The sequence below is a fragment of the Rattus norvegicus genome, chromosome 5, assembly GCF_036323735.1.
Source record: "Rattus norvegicus strain BN/NHsdMcwi chromosome 5, GRCr8, whole genome shotgun sequence".
Lineage (NCBI taxonomy): Eukaryota > Metazoa > Chordata > Mammalia > Rodentia > Muridae > Rattus > Rattus norvegicus.
This window is the reverse complement of record NC_086023.1, coordinates 77,922,272-77,943,339: the sequence shown is the minus strand read 5'-3', so window position 1 is coordinate 77,943,339 and position 21,068 is coordinate 77,922,272. Positions and strand designations below refer to the sequence as shown.

Sequence of the window (21,068 nt, the reverse complement as noted above, 5' to 3'; positions counted from 1 at the left end):
GAGCTTTAAGTATATACCTTAACGTGGCTGAAAACAGTAAGAAAAAAAAATTTCCTTAACTTCCAAAGTCTGGAGGAAATTCTTTGTTACCTAAATACGGCAGTCTTGTGCAGGCTGTGGGGTCCTGGTGCATGCTGGGAAGCTTGCTGCACTCCGGGACCGGGAGGAAATGCATCCCGGATCTGTAGAGTCCGCGGTGGGTCTTCCCTTCCATTGCCAGCCATTCCTTTGCACAGAAGAGCTCCTTTACTGCCAAGCAGTACTCTCTAGAATGTAAGGCGAGCAAGACTTGATGAATCATGACGAGTTGAAGCCAAACTTGCAGTGGGGCTTAAATTTTGTATTTTTGAAACATCGTCACATTGTAGTGTTTCCCTTATAAAAGCATTTTTGAAATGACTATACCTTAAATAATGCAAAACATTAAAGACATGGTGTATTACGCTGTGAAATTAAATACTATCTTGTTTAGTGTTTTTTTTTTCAAATTTAGAATGAATTAGATAAGAGTCCTGGTAGATCTTCTCTCAAAGTTCATATTAAAAACAAAGGAGCAGGTGCTGGAGAGATAGCTCAGAGTAAAAGCACTTGTTTGCTACCCTTGCAGAAGATCAGGTTTAATTCCCAGCACCCATGTGGTGGCTTGCAATCACCTGTAACTAGCTCCAGGGGGGTGCAAAAGGCACCTAAATGGTGCACATACATGCATAGAGAAAAACATTTAAACACATAAAATAGAATAAATAAGTAAACCTTAAAAATAAAGATACAGAAACCGGGGTTGGGGATTTAGCTCAGTGGTAGAGCGCTTGCCTAGCAAACACAAGGCCCTGGGTTCAGTCCCCAGCTCCGGGGGAAAAAAAAAAGATACAGAAACCAAGTTGACAATTTAAAGAACATACGAACTAAGGAAGAGAAGCCATCACCTCTGGGCTGATGGGCAGAGCTGGAGAAAGGAGCAGGCTACACTTAGAGGTTCTGCCTGCGTTGGTCCCTGAAAAACGGCACCATCTCCTGTAACAGCTGACAGGGGCGCTTTGGGTTCCTTAGCCAGCCCTGCCCTGGAGAAGCAGAGCCCCGCCCTCAGTGTAGCCCTTAGGTTTGGAGATGTTGTGTAATGAGTGGAGCAGCTGAAGAAAGACTGAATGGGCTAACTAAAATCTGGACGTTAATGTCTATTCGAGTGTTCTAGGACAAACTACATCAAGAGAAACCTGGGTAATTCCAAGTTAAGATTGGTAGGCCTAATAATAAAAGGACGATAACTTAAAAGGGAAAATAATTAAAGTACTAAAGGGCTTGGGTTTAGCCAAGTACTGACACACACACACACACACACACACACACACACACACACACACACGAACACACACGTATTCACTCACATACACACTAAAATACATTACATGCACATACACATGTGCACATGCACACACATACACACAGGGAGGGGTATGACAGGGGTCCTATGTCCTTATAAAGGAGTGAGTTTTACTTGTGTGTGCATACATATGCACACGTAAGTCACAGAGCTTGTTTGCGGTATACAAGACAACTTTCTGACTGACCCAGACTCTAAGATTTTCTGTAAGTTCAGAGCATTTGTATCATAGATTGCCCTCAGTGGTTATAATGGGAGGGATTTCATGCTTTAATTATTTCTTTTGGGCAAATGGCAAAATTTGTCTGACTTTCCGCTCATGGCAATTCCTTCTTTGGCAAACTGTTGGCATACAGTGAGGCAAAAAACGCATTTTTTTACTGGCTCATTTTCAAAGTTTTACCTGCAAATGGGCATAGGAGTAGGTAGCACTCCAGAGCTGCACTCCTGGAAGAGGTGATTACACAGCAGAGCCTCGGCAGCTGGTCGGCAGAGTGGGCTCACAGCCTTGAGTTCATTCCACGCAGTGTGGATCAGCAGCTCTTGGGCCTCCTCAGGGTCGGGATAGGAGGTGTTGAAGAAGACAAGAGAGTCTTTCACCAGGACGGCATCACACACCTCCCCTCTGTACTGGGCACAGTAGCCTTTGCTTTCTTTCTGTGATTTGCTGAAAGAGGTGATGAAGGGCAAAGCCAATCGTCAGCAATTTCTTGGCATCCATTACACACACACACACACACACACACACACACACACACACACACAGACATACACACACACACACAAAGACACACACACACAAAGACACACACACACACACACATCACAGAAATAGAGAGACTGTCCTGACAAATGTATCGAAATGTTTCTTATGAATATTCTCTCCATTTCTGGCACCAACCCGGTCATCTCTAGACACCTCAGGCTGTGGCAAAGGCTGTGGCAAGCTTTGGAAATGGTCAACAGAGTGAATTTGGGCATTTTTGTTGTTTATGTTATACATAAATATGATTGTTCTAACTGCAGTCAGCTCACATATTTCCTGCACATAAACTGGTATAATCCAAGGAAAGCATTCATCCCAGCGGATAACAGACGAGAGAACAGAACAATTGCTCCCACGGAAAAAACTTAGCTTTAAGAACGGTCTGTTACTGCAGTGCTCAGTACATTCCCATGTGGGCTACGTTGTCACTTGTTTATTGGGACAGTGGTGACAATCCTTACTGAACATTTGCTTGTGAGGCAGTGTCATGGTTCACTATATATTATAGTTTCCGACAGACCTCTATCATTATCTGGATGGGAAACTTAGATCATTTTTCTTATTTAAATGAATACTATTAATTTTAGATGTTTACTATTAAGATTTAGCTGTGTGTTACCATTACATAAAAGATTGAAAATAAGAAAATCTAATCCACTGAAGTTCATCAACTTTAAAATGGTTAAGGAACACTGAGTTTGAAAATGGATACTCTATAAGCCAACACTGTCTGGTCTTTGAAACGAACCTGTTGGAATGAGACACTCGAATACAAGGGTTTCAGTGTGGATTGGTCATTTACTAATTTGCCATCAGAATCATAAATGTACCATTTAATTAATAGTGGATATTTAAAATTTTTTTAAAAAAACCTTGAATAAGAAAATAACCTACTTAGGAAACTCAATCCATGCTGGCACCTAAGAAAAACATTTAGAGTCATGGTTGCCAAAGTAAAAAAAAAAAGGCAGAATAATAACGAATAAAGAAATAGCTCAGCCGGGTTTACAAAGGGTCTGGTGTGTTATCTCTTGCTAAGAACAGAAAAAAAAAATCTTGCTCCATATAAAAGATAAATAATTCTTCCCATGTCTCTGACCTCAGAGTTACTCATCCAGGCTCTAACATCAAGTGTTCACCACAGACAGAAGGTAATTTTTGTTTTTTGTTTTTCCCCATGAACATCAAAATGTAGAACACATTGATGTCTTTTCTGTACTTACACAAGCATAACACATTTTTTTGGAAAAGAAAGGGACATCATAGAAAATTGATTTTAAAAATGACTTCAGAAAAAAGGAAATAATAGTCAGTTTCTCTCTGAATCCCTGCTGCTTCCTTGTTGAAAGCTTAGCATATCTTTGGAACAATATTAGAGGGACTTAAAGAAATGAATCCTTACTTATTTTTTTAAATATTAACCAAATAACCCCCCTAAAAGAATAAAAGAACAAAAGAGGGGAGTCAAATAGGTTTTGAATAAAAACTTTAGATGGCACAAATGCTTTGCTTGGCTGCACAGCCCAAGCATGTGAGTATGTTGTGTGTATTTCATTAGTGTATAAAGAGATATATCATATATATCTAGAAGCCACTACCTACCTGTGCATTGCCTAGTCACAGTTTTGACCTTTTAACTTTTTTCTTTTCTTTTTCTTGAAGAAATTTATAAAACTCAAATTTTCCATAACTGTCAAAATTTAGATATCAGACATGGAAACCAATTGAAACATTCAGTCCACAGACTTCCTAAATCTATCAGTAATAATAATAATAATAATAATAATAATAATAATAACAACCCCTAACTGTTGCTCCCAGCAAGAACTGGTTTTTGAGGTGCCAGAACACCTCCAAAGCCTCCACCTCCCGGTTTTCTGTGGGCTTTTGCGCTGCCCACCTGAGTCTGTGTATCTCTTTAGCTCCTGGACTGCTGAGAGGGCAGTTTCACATGCAGCTGGCTCTGCTGCTCATTTGAACACTGGGGCAGAGGTCACAGAGGTCCCTTTACAGAATGCTGATTATTCTGGAATGTTCTGGTATACAATCTCTTAAAAATAAGAGCTAATGTTATGCATGGCACCTGTTCCTGTCTTACCTCCTGGCAAACCTCCTTCTGCAGTGGTAAGAAGGAGTCTTTGATCCCAGACACCTCTCTCACCTTCTTTTATGAAGAACAGCTCTGCAGTCAGTCACTGGAGCATTAATATTAATTCTCTCTCCACTAATACATGTCTGAATCACATTTTCAAATATTTCCTTCCGGTTTCTATGAAGAAGGCACCATCTATTCCCTTTGAACTTTGTTCAGAGGCATGTCCAGAGAACCAGCTATGTCCTGTTTGGTTTATGACACCCCGTACTGTAGTGTAGGTACACTTGATAGCTCTCCCTCTCCTTGGATCTTCCCTTACATGGCGACTGTTGCCTTTCCCCTGCAAAGGTGATGGCCGAGTTTCCCAGCCATTCCTCAGCTTCAAAGCAGCTGGCAGGGGTTCCATCCCTTCCTGTTGTCTGTATGCGACTCACTTGCTAGGCAGAGGCCAGCAAATACAACTCAAGACTTTTCGGTCTCGATTCTTAAAGAAGTACATAGACTCACAAAAAGGTCCTAATGATTTTTTGATGATAATTTAAAACTTTGGAATGTGGTCAATACCAGATGCCCATAGTCACATGCACTAAGTTAAATGTTCACGCATGTGTACCATGACGGGCACTCCTTTTTCAAAGTAACATATACATGACGTTTCTTCAGTCTTGTGCTTAAGCAAATTTTTTGTCTTTTTAAATAACATTTAATTGACAGAATCTTTGTATAGCATGCATGACGTGATACTTTGAATTGAGCTAATTGACATTTGTATCATTTCAGATGCATGTTACAATTTGTGGTGAAAACAGTTAAATCTATTTAGTGATTATTTGAAAGGAATACTATACATATTGCTGACACTGGTCACCTTATCCTATGATGACTCTCTTCGACCTGTTCCTATGTCTCACTGAAACTTAATGCCCTTCATATTTTAAAGTTTATGCTTTTTACAGATTTCTCCCTTTTCTCGAGAGCTAAAGGTAATGTCTACATTTTAAAGTGGTTGCAGAAACTTAAAAGAAGGATATTGAATGGCATGGGGAAACTACATGCGGCTTAAACTGCATCTCCACAGAAAAGGAAGCAATTGTACCCTTTTGGACACATTTCGTGCCTGGGTTTCTGCTAAAGTAACAGGCTAAGCAGTTTTAATAAGGTCTGCGCGGCTCACTGAGGGAATATATTAATATCTGACCCTTTATAGAAAATGTTTGCCAGCCTCCGCTGTTGCGTACTGATCAAATGTCACTTTGCTGGACTGCCAAGCACGCTGTCCTCAGCGAGGAGAACATGACCTTCCTGAAAACCGCCGTGCTTCCTGCGAGTGGAAGTTAAGAACCATTTACTGTACAAAATGTGCTGCAGTATACGGAAGCAATGGCTTTTTTTTTTAATTAAAAAATAAAAAAATAGAGAAAGTTGATTTTGTCTCTCCCAGAAGCTAAGAGAAAGATTCAAGGTTGGGTAGGTGGGTGGGGAGGGGCTCAGAGGAGCCGGAGGACAGGGAGAGACTATGATAATAATATACCATATGGACTTCTCAAAGAACAAATACAATAGAATGAATATAGTTCGAAAATAAAAATGTCTCCTAGACAGATATTTTATGTATTGCATATTTGTGTATAATAGATTATATTATTTATACGCAGAAACTTCATAACTGATCTGTAAATACATTTTTTGTGTCCTGCATTTTTGCATCATAGATATTGTAAACATTTACCTGTGCCAATGTAAACATTTGTTTTTAAAACAAAGCTGCGACTCGATTTCCTTCACCAGTGGATAGGTATGCTGTTTGTACACTATATCCACGAGTGCAAGCAGTTGGAAATAGTATTCACAATTCTTATTTCCTTTGAGTAGGTTTCTAAAAGTGGGTGGCTTTTTGTCTATAGATACAATCACTTTAAGGCTAACAATAAAAATTTCTAAGTTGGAAATTATAAAACAGGCATTTTCGCCACTTTCAGCAGAGTTTGAGTGTGTTTACATTATCACAAGAGGAAAGTGGCTGGGACAGCTCCTTTTATTTCTTGAGGCATCGTTTCATTTTGTTGCCCATGCCAGCCTGAAAACTTCATGACCTTCTGTCCTAGCCTGCTAAGTGCTGGGGCATTTATTTAACTTCCTACATGTCTAAACTGCTTCATTTGAATTTATTTCCATGGAGATGATCTATGTCACTCTTCTAGCCCTGGATTTTATTTTATTTATGATTCCAATATTGTAATTAATCTTTATGTGCAAAATAAAATAAAGCTTCTATAGGCTTGGGAGTATATAAATTGGTTTTGTGTCTCCATTTCTAATAAGTTTACAGTACTTTTTTTTTTTTAAAAAAAGCAGGGAGAGCCGTTGTGTTAACCTGATGGTGCTGTGTCTTTGTTGTCCAATGGCGTGACTCTTCCCTGCGTGCACCATGTGGCCCATCAGTAGACACTGGGCTTCACTGTGAAGTTCTTAAGGGTGGGTGTGTTGTCCCTGAGAGCTGTGGATCTCCTCAAAAGCTAACAACTGATCCCCAAAGAGGACATCGCAGCTGTACACCCAAAGATGAGATCTAGAAGGAACCACATTGTGTATTGAGTTATTTTCTTTATGGCATTGGAATCAGTGTCTGGAGTTTGATGTTCTTCTCAGTTTCTGTGCAGCGGTTGTGAATCAGTACTCTGGAGTCTGTCTGTCCAAACTTGGAGACCTAGCACTTTGTGACCTGTGTGGTCTGGCAACACTGTCTGTACCTGGATCCTTGTACAAAAAGTACAAAGAGTAACACTTCTCCCTGAAGTCCCTGTAATGTCAGAATGACAACAGGCATCATGATGCTAACTGCCGCGGTCGTTATCGCTGTGGATCAATCATCTTTACTTAGGACACTACATGGGACTTTTAAAGCTTTTTTGTTTTATTTACCTGTCTGTTTTGGTTTGATTTTTTTGGTGTTGGTGGTAGTTTCCTGAGACGGGGTTTCATTTAGCTAAGGCTGGTTTTGAACTCCTGATCCTTCTCCTTTATCCTTCCATGACAGCTAAACACCACCTAACATAACTAATTGTTCCACTGTCATTTTTCTTTCATGTGTCTGTTTTGAGAGAAGGTGTCATGTCGTATAGACCAGCCTTAATTTCACTATGTAGCCTATCCTCAAACACACTATGTAGCCCACTCGAGTCTTAAACGTCTGACCGTCTTCACTCAGTGATGGGATTAAAGGTATGAACTTCTGTGTCACATAGTGTTTTTATGAAAGTCAATTTAGCCATTCTGTATCTAAAAAAAATCCATTGTAAACAAAACTTCTATAAGTTGATTTCTCTTGGAAAAGCATATATAAAGGAGTTTTGGAGTCAGTCTGGAGTTGTATTTCGAGATGCCTCATTTCTAGCTGAGTGGGTCTCCAGTGCAGTTTCTCAGTTCCTTTCCTGAAAATGAGGAAGGCCATAGTTCCTACTTCACAGCGATCTCCTGAACAGCTTCCAACACATGGGAAATAGTCATTGACACTAGTTACCTTTATATTCATTTCATAAAAATACTAAATGGATTTGGACATTAGAAATGTCTAAAAAGTTTATAGCGTTTAGCAGGCAAATCATGGACGAGTTGAATTAAAACCACGAGTGACATGAAACACTGGAATAATAATGGATGCTTACCTCCATTCTGGTAATCAGAAAGAAGAGTCCATAGGAGAGCACGGGGGAGGCGGGGAGGAGGAAGAAAGAGAGAGAACGAGAAAGTCAGCACACACTCATCTTAACCACTTTAAGATTCTATGAGGTTCTCTGCTTTTACGAGGAGGCTGGAAACTCCATTAACAGGTGGAATTGGGGGAGATTAAGCTAGTGCTGTCCTGGGAGCTGTAACATTTTCAGGCAGGAGCAGCCATGAGCACCACTGGTCACACATGAAAGAAAATACCCATTTAACCAAATTTTTCAATTAACTTGAAAAGGTAGACAGACAGGAAAACAAAAGAGCTAGATGACAGATAGATAGATAGATAGATAGATAGATAGATAGATAGATTGATAGATAGATAGATAGATAGATAGATAGATAGATAGATAGATAGATAGATGATAGATAGATGATAGACAGATGGTAGATAGACAGATAGTGGATAGATAATATATATCTGAATAGATATATGATAGATATTAACATGCATTACTGGCACTGGAAATATGGTTTCTGATTGCTAGCTGCATTATTATTTGTCAGAGAAACTGCATCAGAGAGAGAGAGAGAGAGAGAGAGAGAGAGAGAGAGAGAGAGAGAGGGAGAGAGCTGAATGTCTATTCAGCAAATCCACTTGCTCTTTTCTCTATAAATCCCCTTCTCCTTTGATATAAAGGAGCTAGAACAGAGGAAGAAGGGGAGCCAGCAATACGACAGCAGCAGGCGATACTTCATCTGTCCTCCCAGGTTCCTCAAGGAATGGCTGCCTATCAGTGAGCAGAAGGAAGCAGAGGGATTTATAAGGGGATAATAAGACTGGAGGTTTAAACTAGATTAGGCTGCTGTAATTAATCCTTAAACACCACCAGAGAATTGTGGAATCTGCTTAAAAGCTGTAATGAATTTGATTCCCTAAGGGAAAAGAAGATTCTAGAATGCATAATTTCTCAGCACCCAGCGACTGGAGAAAAATAACAGTTTTCTCTGTGTGCATGACAAGTCTGGATTTCAATACACTGTTTGCATATGCCATCTTGAAACTTGTCACCTCTCTGTTTCCTCTTGAATTTATAAGCCATTTGACATTGTTTTGATATACATGTATATCATATATATATGTATATGTATATGCATGATCATGGTATTAGCCAACGAAGACCCTCTCAGCATGAGTTGCTTAGCTGAGAGAAAGATGGTTCTCTTCTGATAGACCTCATTTGTAGTGGCAGGAAGTTTCCCGGGTGTGCTTTGTATACCTCACTGCAAAATATCAGGTAGCAATTGAGTGTAACTGCTGACCAATGCTTGTTTATTCTTTTCCCCTTTTGCTAAGAACAAACCCAAAATACGTTCAGTCACTCTAAAATCCAGATAATGTTTCAAGAAAATGTCAGATCACTTTGCAGAAATGGATACTCTCGTTTTGTAGGAGGCATGGAATGGTGAAAGCGGGGAGATGTGACCCCAAGTTCATCCCGGTGTTCTAAGACCAGATATGTATGTGTTCTTTGAACTTTGGAACTCACTGTGTGAAATGAAGGACTTTAACTGTCAACTTGACATGCCTAGAGAAGAGAACTTTAATGGAGGAAGTCCTTGAGCAGATTGACCTGCGGGGGGTTGTCTTTGTTAACTTATGTAGGAGGGACCAACCTGCCCACTGTGGGCAGTTCCATCCCTAGGCTGATGCTGCTGAGCTCTATAAGAAAATCAACAGAGTATAAGCTAGCTGGAGACCCAGCTGGCAGGCATCACCCTTCATGGTTCCTGCATATACTTCCTGGCTGTGAAGTGAGTTCAAGCGGGCCTGCCTTAGATCCTGCCTTGACTTCCCTCAGTGACAGACTGCGACTTGGAGCTGTAAATTGAAGTAAATCCTTTCCTTTCCTAAATTGTCTTGCCTAGGGTATTTGGCACATGAACTGAAATGAAGCTAGAACAGGGACTTACTAATGACACTGAAAGTGGGGAATGCAGTTGTGAATCCCTGTGAGTATCCTGATTCAGGACAATGGTTACCCAGGGATCATGGTTGTTGTGCCCTCTACCGCAGGGCTGAGGGTTCTCCTGACAAAGAGAAGTCATGTTGCCCAACACTCGTTTATCCCATGAGATTAAATCATAGCTCGGCCTTTTTGAGTTGTGATGATGGAGGAGTAAGCTTCCTGGTTCATGGGGAGAGGCTCGGGGACATTTTATGACTCCTTTCAATGACTACTATCAGATGTAAATGTCCCAGAAAGAAATGTGTTTTATTTCTCAAACACCTGGCAAGGGTCTGAGCAATATGTGGATGGTGGCTAGGAAAGCAAAAGCTGGTCTTTTTATTTTCCATTGTCCTTCAACCCCTAGACATATCATGAGACAAAATCCTCAACACAGACTATACCAGCTCTTTGCACATCCAATTTCCTGCTGGTCTGAGTAAAGAAACAGAGCAAGTGAGGCAGTGGCTGTGACAGAGAACAGTGAACTCTGGAGCTCTGAGGGGAGGAAAGTCTGCAATTGGAGGCAATAGTAGAAGAGATTGGGGACATTGACAGAGGGGCAAGAGGAGACATCCTGTATGATTGAAGCAATGCCACCAGAGGCCATCAGACAGGGCTGCCTGGAGAGCAAGTTTCATGCAAGTGTCATTCCCAAGCTCTGTGAAGTCTCAAGAGAATCATGGACGTCCTGGCTAGACATTCACCCCATCTCTAGCCCCTGGGTGAGTGCGGTGCTAAAGATCTCATTTGGATAGTGCCTTAGCCTCTCTGAAAGACTGACCAATGGAGCACTCCACAGATTGAAGGTAGTCCCTCTGGGATTCCAGAGAAGTCTTTGTGAGGCATCCATCAGGTCTGATTGACAAGAAGAATTGAGAAAATGGCATATGGCTCTGGTAAATGAGAGGTCTAAGCCAACCACACTAGGGGGACAGTGGAGGAGGGTCAGGTCTCCATCAGTTGACACCTAACCTGAGGACAGAGATGAGCTGGAAACCACAAGACATGTGGTGATTTCCCCAGCAGATGGGCATGGTTTTGAGTTACCATGGCTTCCGAAGCCCCTTTAAGTCTTTTTCCTTACCTGTTTTTTCTCTACGCTTACATGTTCTTACCTGATCCCCAATATTGTGTAGCATTTGACAGTGCAGAGGGACAGATTCAGATATTTCTCATGAGGTTCAGAATAAGCTGTGGGGCCAGGAAGGGGCTGACTTGTGAAACCCTTCCTGAGGCTATGTATCCTGCTTGATGCCCCCCTTCTAGCTCTTGTCCCCTCAGTTTCCAGGACAGCTTTAAAATTCTTCCTAGGAACTCCAGTTCCTCCCACCTCTAAAATGACTTCCACACAATCTTACTGTCAGACTGACTGACTGGTTCAGTCATCCCTGGTACCAATCTTGATGGTCCTTGATCCTACTGAGGTGGCTGGTGTCCTTCTACATTTAACTCTGCGGCTACAGCAGTTGGAAAGCCCTTCTCTGCTGCTGCTTGCAAGCCAGGCTTCACTCCTGCTACTCCAGCCCCTGTGCCACCTTGGTTTCCTCTGGGCTTTCATTGCTGGTTACCCCTTACCCCTGGACAATGCCTTCTACATGGACTGTCTCACAACTTATGGAGATCTGTACCATAAAAAGATTCCACTGGGAAGGCAAGATGGTTCAGTGGGTAAAGGGGCTTGCTGCACAGCCTGGCAACCTGAGTTCAATCTCCAGAATGGAGTTGGGAATATAGACTGAGTCTACAGCACTTTGGGGTTTTGTTCTGACCTCTACACATGCCATGGTATGGGCACACCATTCTCTCTCTCTCTCCTTCCTTCTCTCTCTTTCTCTCTCTCTCTCTCTCTCTCTCTCTCTCTCTCTCTCACACACACACACACACACACACACACGTGAACACACATGAACACACATACATCATAATTATTTAAATTTTAAAAGAAGATATCACTGCACGTCACTACATGTTAGGATTACATATCTCTCTGTTGATATATTCCATTGTTAATGGAATTGGATCTGGTTCTCACTGGTGGGGACAAGGATGGAGCGGCTATTACTCATGTCAGTTGTGCTCAATGGCTTTTATAGTTTCTGAAAGATCATGAACATCCTAGCTTTGTTGGGTAGAAGTAGCTGTTTTATTCTTTTCATGTTGTTCACAGTGATACCTCTAAAACCATCTTGATATCTATGATGAAAGGCTCTAAGGTTACCAGACCAAGGATGGGTTCCTCCCAGGTACTCTGCTGTGGAGAAGGGGAAGGTAGAAGGGTGAAGAATTTGGATACACATTTTTGTAAGTTGTGGACCCAAATCTCTTATTACAAATAGTTATTGATTAAGATAAAAGCCAAAAAACGAGGGTTTTTAAAAACCCTTCTCATTTGAAATTCTAACAAAAAAAGCCTCCTACTCTGCCATGGGTGCGTGTGCCAGAGGAGTAGCATGCCCAGCATGGGTGCAGCAGACTGGGGGAAGAAATCTATGTGCTTTGGTTTCTCCTGCCTTGCAAGAGACACAGAAGTGGTTTCAGGCCTATGGCGGGCACAGGCAGCTGAGTCCACAGCAGGCCTGGCTTCAGGTCACAATGAGGATGTACAGGGTGACCTCACTGTTCAGGCTCCAGAACAGACTATGTGGGGATTTGATGATGGTTTAGCTGATCTGCTAAGAACTATGCCTCACTAGAAGGTGTGCAAAGGCAGCAAGTCATCCAGGGAGGACCTCTGGCTTCAAACCCAGCTAAGGGATGAAATCCTAAGCTCTCCAGCTTCAGACTTCTCCAGAACTAGGGGATTGGAGGACACCATTGAAGTGTCAATCCCTTTCCTCCTGCCATCTAGGGAAGAGGTGGAGGAAGGAAGGAACAGGAACTCTAGTCAAGGATTATCACTAAAAAACCAAGAACATGAATAAATGGGGCTGGCAACACTAATATTTATCTTCCATCTAGGGGCGAATCAAGTTAAACTAAATCACATCCGTGCATGTGCCTGAAATATCCCTGGGTAAGTGGGCTCATCCTTTCGTTATAAGATGTTGAAATCCTGAGCGTGTATTAACTAACTCTCTGGCGCCATGCTAGGGTGCTTATAGACCTCAGTTTTACCCCGGCAGTCCCTCCTTTTCTCTTTGCGCTTGCCATTGCCACTGTGTTCTGAATGGCATGTCCTTTCTAGGCTCCAGGGCTGCATTCAGCATATTTGACAATTGCATACAAAGTCCATTACACAAAGCAAAGTGTGGTGCAAATTATAATCTTTTTTAAAGTTTTTTTTTTTACTGTTTTTAGCATATTGAGTGATTTCATGGCTTGTCGTTGCTTGGATGAAGTGATATCATCTTAACTGGTACAGTGACCAAAGACCCTGTAGAAAGACAGATCCTACAAGGAGATAGGAGAGGAAGCCTATTTCTCACTCTGTGGGTATGCTCCTGAGGTCTAGCCTTGTCTACTTATATACTCTGTGCTTTCTATCAGATTAAAAGTCCATGGCACTATTGAAAAGTTCTCCATTGGGGAAGATCAAAGAAATAAGCTGTAATAAGAAACAGCGGCTCCAGGAGCTGGCCCTGAGTCTGCTCATGGCTGGCTTTACATGTCCAGCCAAACACCTTTTGTCTGACCCTTGAACAGTAGACCTGCTATGAGTCTAACTTGCCTGGCATTTCCTGATACGAGGATTATTTTCACCTCTAGGAATTCCACAAATGTGCCCAGAAGCCCTTTGGATATTTAACTTTTAAAAATAACCCTCCACAACACAGAGCAGATAGCCTAGAAACACATGTGTCAGCTGTTTCCCATGAAAATACCTGCAAACCCTGTTGTCACTTGGATAACACAGGGAAATAAAACACTAAAAGCAAAGCAGAGCAAAGCAAAACAGAACAGAAACATGGTAAAAATGCCCTTAAGAAACAGCTGTGTGGAAGCTGGTTCAGCCATGTTAAGTAAATATCTACCAACTTTGTGAGAGCCTTGGGAAGCTTGCTTAACCCAGAGAAGAGGGGCAAGAGAGGTTCTAAAAGGAAGAGTGGAGCAAAGAAGGAAGGAAGGGTGGAATAACAGAAGGAAGAAATCAAAAACCAAAGAGGGAGAAGGGAGAAAGAAAGGGAAGCAGAGGGAGGGAGGAAGGGAGGGAGAAATGGAAGAAAGAAGAGAGAGAGGGAGGAAAGAAGGGAGCGAGGACTTATGGGTAGTGACAGGGAGGGAAGGGCGACAGGGAAAGAAGAGAGAAGTTAAAAATGAGAGAAAGAGAAAAATAAGGTTCTATACATTGGTGTCCATCATTTGAAGAAGAATGTGAAGATTTTGTTTTTGACACAACAAAGTCAAAATCTATGTGTTGATCACCCATGGGCGTCAAAATGAACAAGGGAATAGCTTCAAGGGGACTGGGGTGGTAGAGAGGGTTTTACCTCTGCCTCTCTTCCAGGTGCTATGGAGTGGCAGCTGCTCCTCTTCTGGAGCATGGTAAACACGCAGCACCTACCTGCTATACTGACAGTGGCTGCAGCCTTTGCGGTACTGAATTTCTCTCCATGCTTATTGGTAGCTATGCATGTGTAGAGTCCTGGCTTTGTGATAAAGAGCTGGAGTCTTGAGTCAATCACTCGGTCTTTCACATTCTCTTGAATGGAACCTGAAGAAACCTAGTGAGTGTGGGCAAAATAAAAGGTAGAACGACATCACCCTCTCCTATATACACCACATCGGTCATCTGGAAGGGTACAGCATTTCGATCATGGTCAACAGGCATGGGTAGACCTGAAAATATAGACACACACTCCCTGTCCCTGGGTCCATGTCCTCGTACTATGACTCTTCAATCCCTCTCTCAAGAAGGACCATCATTCTCCGCCCTTTGATCTAGGCTAGCCAGTGATGCATCTTGAGATCACTTTCAAAGCTCTGGAACATTGCTTTCCTTTTGGTTTTGGAGCCTGAATCCCTCTGTGACTAAGCTAGAGAGAGGTTGCTGGATATGGTGGTTTGAATGAAAACCAGGCCCCATAGGCTCATAGGGAGTGGCACTATTAGGAGGTGTGGCCTTGTTAGAGGAAAGACATCACTGAGGGTGGGCTTTTAGGTTTCAGATGCTCAAGCCAGGACCAGTGTCTTTCTGCTGCTTGCTGATCCAGATGTAGAACTCTTGACTCTTTCTCCAGCACCATATCTGCCTCCATGCCTGCATGCTTTCCAATATGATGATAATGGACTAAACCTCTGAACCAGTAAGACAATTAAATGCTGTCCTTTATAAGCATTGTCTTGGCCATGATGTCTTTGCACAGCCATAGAAACCCTAACTAAGACACTGGAGGATGAAATAAACCATCTCAGCTGTTCCTCAGAAAAAGCACCAAATCACCAAACCATAAAGATATTCCGGACTAGGGGTTGGGGATTTAGCTCAGTGGTAGAGCGTTTGCCTAGCAAGCGCAAGGCCCTGGGTTCGGTCCCCAGTTCCGAAAAAAAGAAAAAAGAAAAAAGAAAAAAAAAGATATTCCGGACTAACCAAGACCCACCCAAACTGCCAGGCATGAAAGCCAGACTACCCCGGTGTTTGCCAATCCTGGCTCAAATCAGCAAAACCATCAGTTGACTCCCCCAGACGTGTGAGCACTAACAGTTATTCTTTTGCTCCACTCAGCCTTGGCTGGATTGTGAGATGGTGACGGATAACTGGTACATCCTCTGATGACATTCTTCATAGATACTCTCTCTGATTTGTCCTGATCTGCAGACAAGAGTAAGAGGTTTCAGACTCTATAACGTCTGATCCTTTCTCTATAAATGGACATCAGATTGATAGATGTGTGGTGAGGAAAGTGGTTTGTAAGGCCAAGGCACTCTGAGGCACAGCATACAAAATATGTCGGACCCTCAAACCAGAAGTCAAATGTTCTTAAAGAGCCAGAGCAGCGGTACATTAGCGTGGATTTGACCGATTAATTTTAAATGCCTATTCATTAGCCATCATTTCAACTATAGTAAACACTGCCTGCATTTTAAAAATTGTTCAAATTATATTTTTATTTGCTTGTTTTTCATAAGTACGTGGGCACGCTCATGCCATGGCATGGGTGGCAGGGTGTGAGTTGGTTCTCTCCTTTCATGGTGTAGTTCTCAAGGACTGAACTCAGGTCATCAGGCTTGCAGGCAGCTTTACCACTCGCCCAAGACTATTCCCATCTCCTATCCAGTCAGGAGTTAGGATCTGTACCCTGTTGGTCTGACACCAAAGTCAATGGCTCTTTATCGCTATGTTCCCTAGTCCTTGAAAAGAAGGCAAATGAATTGCTAGAAAGCAAGCCCAGTTGCTTGGATCACAGATATTCTCAAAGCCTCATTGTGGAAGAGTTGGTTGGCAGCCTTAGTGGTTGGGGTTTGGTCTGGAGCTGCTATATATTCAAATGCTGAATACTGACCCCCCAAGACCTAGTTGCCACTTGATGAGCAGGTCTTCACATATACCAAGTGATGCTATGTAAATCTTGCTCCCTAATTTAAAGCTACTGGTTAAATAAAAGTGGTTACAGCCAACTGGGGAGAATAGAGAGGTAGACAATTTTCAGTTACCAGACTGAAGTTCTCAGGTAGGGGCCAAGTGGAGAGAAGAGGAGGAAGAAGGAGAGAGAAGAGAGAAGGAGACCTCCATGAGGCCAGATGGATCATGAGCATATGGCCAGGAAAAGTGGACCCTGAGGACAGGCTGTTGGGATGGAAATGGACTGGGCAAGAAAACAGCAAATACTTGGGGATCCCAGCTCAGGAATTAACAGTCTAGCTTATAGAAAAATAGATAAGGGGTAATTTACCCAGTAATCATGCTAGAGCTGATTTTAAAAATCCGTTGGACCCTGCCTCAGATATTAGAGGACTGGCAGGGTCACATTAAGAATTAATAGAATTGAGCTCTCTGCTCCCAGACCCGGTGAGAGACAGACCCAACCGCCTGGTCAGGTGGGCACTCCTGAGGCTGCAGAGCGGAAGAGACCACCAACACTGCTCACCCCTGCCCACATCCCTGGCCCAAGAGGAAACTGTATAAGGCCTCTGGGCTCCCGTGGGGGAGGGCCCAGGAGCGGCAGGACTTCTGCGCCTGAGACACCGCCGGAACCTGAAAGAAACAGACCGGATAAACAGTTCTCTGCACCCAAATCCCGTGGGAGGGAGAGCTAAACCTTCAGAGAGGCAGACAAGCCTGGGAAACCAGAAGAGACTGCTCCCTGCACACACATCTCGGACGCCAGAGGAAAAAGCCAAAGACCATCTGGAACCCTGGTGCACTGAAGCTCCCGGAAGGGGCGGCACAGGTCTTCCTGGTTGCTGCCGCTGCAGAGAGCTCCTGGGCAGCACCCCACGAGCGAACCTGAGCCTCGGGACCACAGGTAAGACCAAATTTTCTGCTGCAAGAAAGCTGCCTGGTGAGCTTGGGACACGGAAGCAGAATTTCTCTAGGAGGCACGGTCTGTGTTTACCGGAAGTCCCACACCCGCGGATCCCGGCCCGCAGCAGCTCTCTGCTCCCAGACCCGGTGAGAGAGAGACCCAACCGCCTGGTCAGGTGGGCACTCCTGAGGCTGCAGAGCGGAAGAGACCACCAACACTGCTCACCCCTGCCCACATCCCTGGCCCAAGAGGAAACTGTATAAGGCCTCTGGGCTCCCGTGGGGGAGGGCCCAGGAGCGGCAGGACCTCTGCGCCTGAGACACCGCCGGAACCTGAAAGAAACAGACCGGATAAACAGTTCTCTGCACCCAAATCCCGTGGGAGGGAGAGCTAAACCTTCAGAGAGGCAGACAAGCCTGGGAAACCAGAAGAGACTGCTCCCTGCACACACATCTCGGACGCCAGAGGAAAAAGCCAAAGACCATCTGGAACCCTGGTGCACTGAAGCTCCCGGAAGGGGCGGCACAGGTCTTCCTGGTTGCTGCCGCTGCAGAGAGCCCCTGGGCAGCACCCCACGAGCGAACCTGAGCCTCGGGACCACAGGTAAGACCAAATTTTCTGCTGCAAGAAAGCTGCCTGGTGAACTCAAGACACAGGCCCACAGGAACAGCTGAAGACCTGTAGAGAGGAAAAACTACACGCCGGAAAGCAGAACACACTGTCCCCATAACTGACTGAAAGAGAGGAAAACAGGTCTACAGCACTCCTGACACACAGGCTTATAGGTCAGTCTAGCCACTGTCAGAAATAGCAGAACAAAGTAACACTAGAGATAATCTGATGGCGAGAGGCAAGCGCAGGAACCCAAGCAACAGAAACCAAGACTGCATGCCATCATCGGAGCCCAATTCTCCCGCCAAAACAAACATGGAATATCCAAACACACCAGAAAAGCAAGATCTAGTTTCAAAATCATATTTGATCATGATGCTGGAGGACTTCAAGAAAGACATGAACACACTTAGGGAAACACAGGAAATCATTAATAAACAAGTAGAGGCCTACAGAGAGGAATGGCAAAAATCCCTGAAAGAATTCCAGGAAAACACAATCAAACAGATGAAGGAATTAAAAATGGAAATAGAAGCAATCAAGAAAGAACACATGGAAACAACCCTGGATATAGAAAACCAAAAGAAGAGACAAGGAGCTGTAGATACAAGCTTCACCAACAGAATACAAGAGATGGAAGAGAGAATCTCAGGAGCAGAAGATTCCATAGAAATCATTGACTCAACTGTCAAAGATAATGTAAAGCGGAAAAAGCTACTGGTCCAAAACATACAGGAAATCCAGGACTCAATGAGAAGATCAAACCTAAGGATAATAGGTATAGAAGAGAGTGAAGACTCCCAGCTCAAAGGACCAGTAAATATCTTCAACAAAATCATAGAAGAAAACTTCCCTAACCTAAAAAAAGAGATACCCATAGGCATACAAGAAGCCTACAGAACTCCAAATAGATTGGACCAGAAAAGAAACACCTCCCGTCACATAATTGTCAAAACACCAAACGCACAAAATAAAGAAAGAATATTAAAAGCAGTAAGGGAAAAAGGTCAAGTAACATATAAAGGGAGACCTATCAGAATCACACCAGACTTCTCGCCAGAAACTATGAAGGCCAGAAGATCCTGGACTGATGTCATACAGACCCTAAGAGAACACAAATGCCAGCCCAGGTTACTGTATCCAGCAAAACTCTCAATTAACATTGATGGAGAAACCAAGATATTCCATGACAAAACCAAATTTACACAATATCTTTCTACAAATCCAGCACTACAAAGGATAATAAATGGTAAAGCCCAACATAAGGAGGCAAGCTATACCCTAGAAGAAGCAAGAAACTAATCGTCTTGGCAACAAAACAAAGAGAATGAAAGCACACAAACATAACCTCACATCCAAATATGAATATAAAGGGAAACAATAATCACTATTCCTTAATATCTCTCAATATCAATGGCCTCAACTCCCCAATAAAAAGACATAGATTAACAAACTGGATACGCAACGAGGACCCTGCATTCTGCTGCCTACAGGAAACACACCTCAGAGACAAAGACAGACACTACCTCAGAGTGAAAGGCTGGAAAACAACTTTCCAAGCAAATGGTCAGAAGAAGCAAGCTGGAGTAGCCATTCTAATATCAAATAAAATCAATTTCCAACTAAAAGTCATCAAAAAAGATAAGGAAGGACACTTCATATTCATCAAAGGAAAAATCCACCAAGATGAACTCTCAATCCTAAATATCTATGCCCCAAATACAAGGGCACCTACATACGTAAAAGAAACCTTACTAAAGCTCAAAACACACATTGCACCTCACACAATAATAGTGGGAGATTTCAACACCCCACTCTCATCAATGGACAGATCATGGAAACAGAAATTAAACAGTGATGTCGACAGACTAAGAGAAGTCATGAGCCAAATGGACTTAACGGATATTTATAGAACATTCTATCCTAAAGCAAAAGGATATACCTTCTTCTCAGCTCCTCATGGTACTTTCTCCAAAATTGACCATATAATTGGTCAAAAAACGGGCCTCAACAGGTACAGAAAGATAGAAATAATCCCATGCGTGCTATCGGACCACCACGGCCTAAAACTGGTCTTCAATAACAATAAGGGAAGAACGCCCACATATACGTGGAAATTGAACAATGCTCTACTCAATGATAACCTGGTCAAGGAAGAAATAAAGAAAGAAATTAAAAACTTTTTAGAATTTAATGAAAATGAAGATACAACATACTCAAACTTATGGGACACAATGAAAGCTGTGCTAAGAGGAAAACTCATAGCGCTGAGTGCCTGCAGAAAGAAACAGGAAAGAGCATATGTCAGCAGCTTGACAGCACACCTAAAAGCTCTAGAACAAAAAGAAGCAAATACACCCAGGAGGAGTAGAAGGCAGGAAATAATCAAACTCAGAGCTGAAATCAACCAAGTAGAAACAAAAAGGACCATAGTAAGAATCAACAGGACCAAAAGTTGGTTCTTTGAGAAAATCAACAAGATAGATAAACCCTTAGCCAGACTAACGAGAGGACACAGAGAGTGCGTCCAAATTAACAAAATCAGAAATGAAAAGGGAGACATAACTACAGATTCAGAGGAAATTCAAAAAATCATCAGATCTTACTATAAAAACCTATATTCAACAAAATTTGAAAATCTTCAGGAAATGGACAATTTCCTAGACAGATACCAGGTATCAAAGTTAAATCAGGAACAGATAAACCAGTTAAACAACCCCATAACTCCTAAGGAAATAGAAGCAGTCATTAAAGGTCTCCCAACCAAAAAGAGCCCAGGTCCAGATGGGTTTAGTGCAGAATTCTATCAAACCTTCATAGAAGACCTCATACCAATATTATCCAAACTATTCCACAAAATTGAAACAGATGGAGCCCTACCGAATTCCTTCTACGAATCTACAATTACTCTTATACCTAAACCACACAAAGACACAACAAAGAAAGAGAACTTCAGACCAATTTCCCTTATGAATATCGACGCAAAAATACTCAATAAAATTCTGGCAAACCGAATTCAAGAGCACATCAAAACAATCATCCACCATGATCAAGTAGGCTTCATCCCAGGCATGCAGGGATGGTTTAATATACGGAAAACCATCAACGTGATCCATTATATAAACAAACTGAA

The 21,068-nt window shown here is 42.6% G+C and overlaps 1 protein-coding gene across 2 annotated transcripts in view; it reads right to left on the bottom strand.

Moving 5' to 3' along the window:
- The window catches only part of Musk (muscle associated receptor tyrosine kinase), a 114,094-nt gene that overhangs the window by 24,314 nt on the left and 68,712 nt on the right, over positions 1-21,068 (bottom strand). The window contains exons 7-10 of one of the 2 annotated variants that reach the window (NM_031061.2): positions 14,422-14,581; positions 7,908-7,914; positions 1,785-2,048; positions 91-266 (exon numbers count right to left, since the gene is read on the bottom strand). In NM_031061.2, coding sequence (NP_112323.2) covers positions 91-266; positions 1,785-2,048; positions 7,908-7,914; positions 14,422-14,581 — 607 coding nt within the window. Of the gene's footprint in view, positions 1-90; positions 267-1,784; positions 2,049-7,907; positions 7,915-14,417; positions 14,582-21,068 lie in introns of both variants that reach the window. The other variant, XM_063288470.1, reaches the window with a different exon arrangement.